The following is a 477-nucleotide window of genomic DNA, read 5'->3' on the forward strand; positions in this document are numbered from 1 at the left end:
CTCCTCCCGCCGGATGTCCTCCCGGAAGTCCCTCAGGAGGTCCCTGTCGCGCATGTCCCTCGCGTCCCGGTGGCCGTCGCGCTGAAGGGCGTCGCGGTGCATTTCTCTGTGGGAGTCGCGGAAGGCGTCCCTGTGGGAGTCTCTGAGAGTGTGTGTGTCCCTCAGGACGTCCCGGTGAGAGTCTCGCAGGCTGTCCCTGTGGGAGTCCCTCATGGAGTCCCTGTGAGAGTCTCTGAGCGTGTCCCTGTGCGAGTCCCTGATGGAGGGCGTGTGGTCGGGGCGCGGCGACGCCCCCTCGTGCTGGAGGAGCTGCTGGGCGATGGCGCGCGTCTCGCCGAAGCGCAGGAACTGACGCAGCACCAGCGTCTCCTCGTCGGTGCTCATCATGTGCCAGCTGTGCAGCACGTTGCCCTGGCGGTCCTGCGGCGGAGGAGACGAAAGGCGGTTAGGGGTCGCGGTGCTCGTTTGCTCACGATC

The 477-nt window shown here is 67.3% G+C and overlaps 1 protein-coding gene across 1 annotated transcript in view; it reads right to left on the reverse strand.

The window, feature by feature from the left end:
• LOC119591195 (zinc finger protein basonuclin-2-like) overlaps positions 1-477 on the reverse strand; it is a gene marked incomplete at its 5' end in the record, with an annotated part of 23,234 nt that overhangs the window by 4,310 nt on the left and 18,447 nt on the right. The window contains 1 exon segment of the mRNA XM_037939906.1: positions 1-420. Coding sequence (XP_037795834.1) covers positions 1-420 — 420 coding nt within the window.

Source organism: Penaeus monodon, chromosome 28 (genome assembly GCF_015228065.2).
Source record: "Penaeus monodon isolate SGIC_2016 chromosome 28, NSTDA_Pmon_1, whole genome shotgun sequence".
Lineage (NCBI taxonomy): Eukaryota > Metazoa > Arthropoda > Malacostraca > Decapoda > Penaeidae > Penaeus > Penaeus monodon.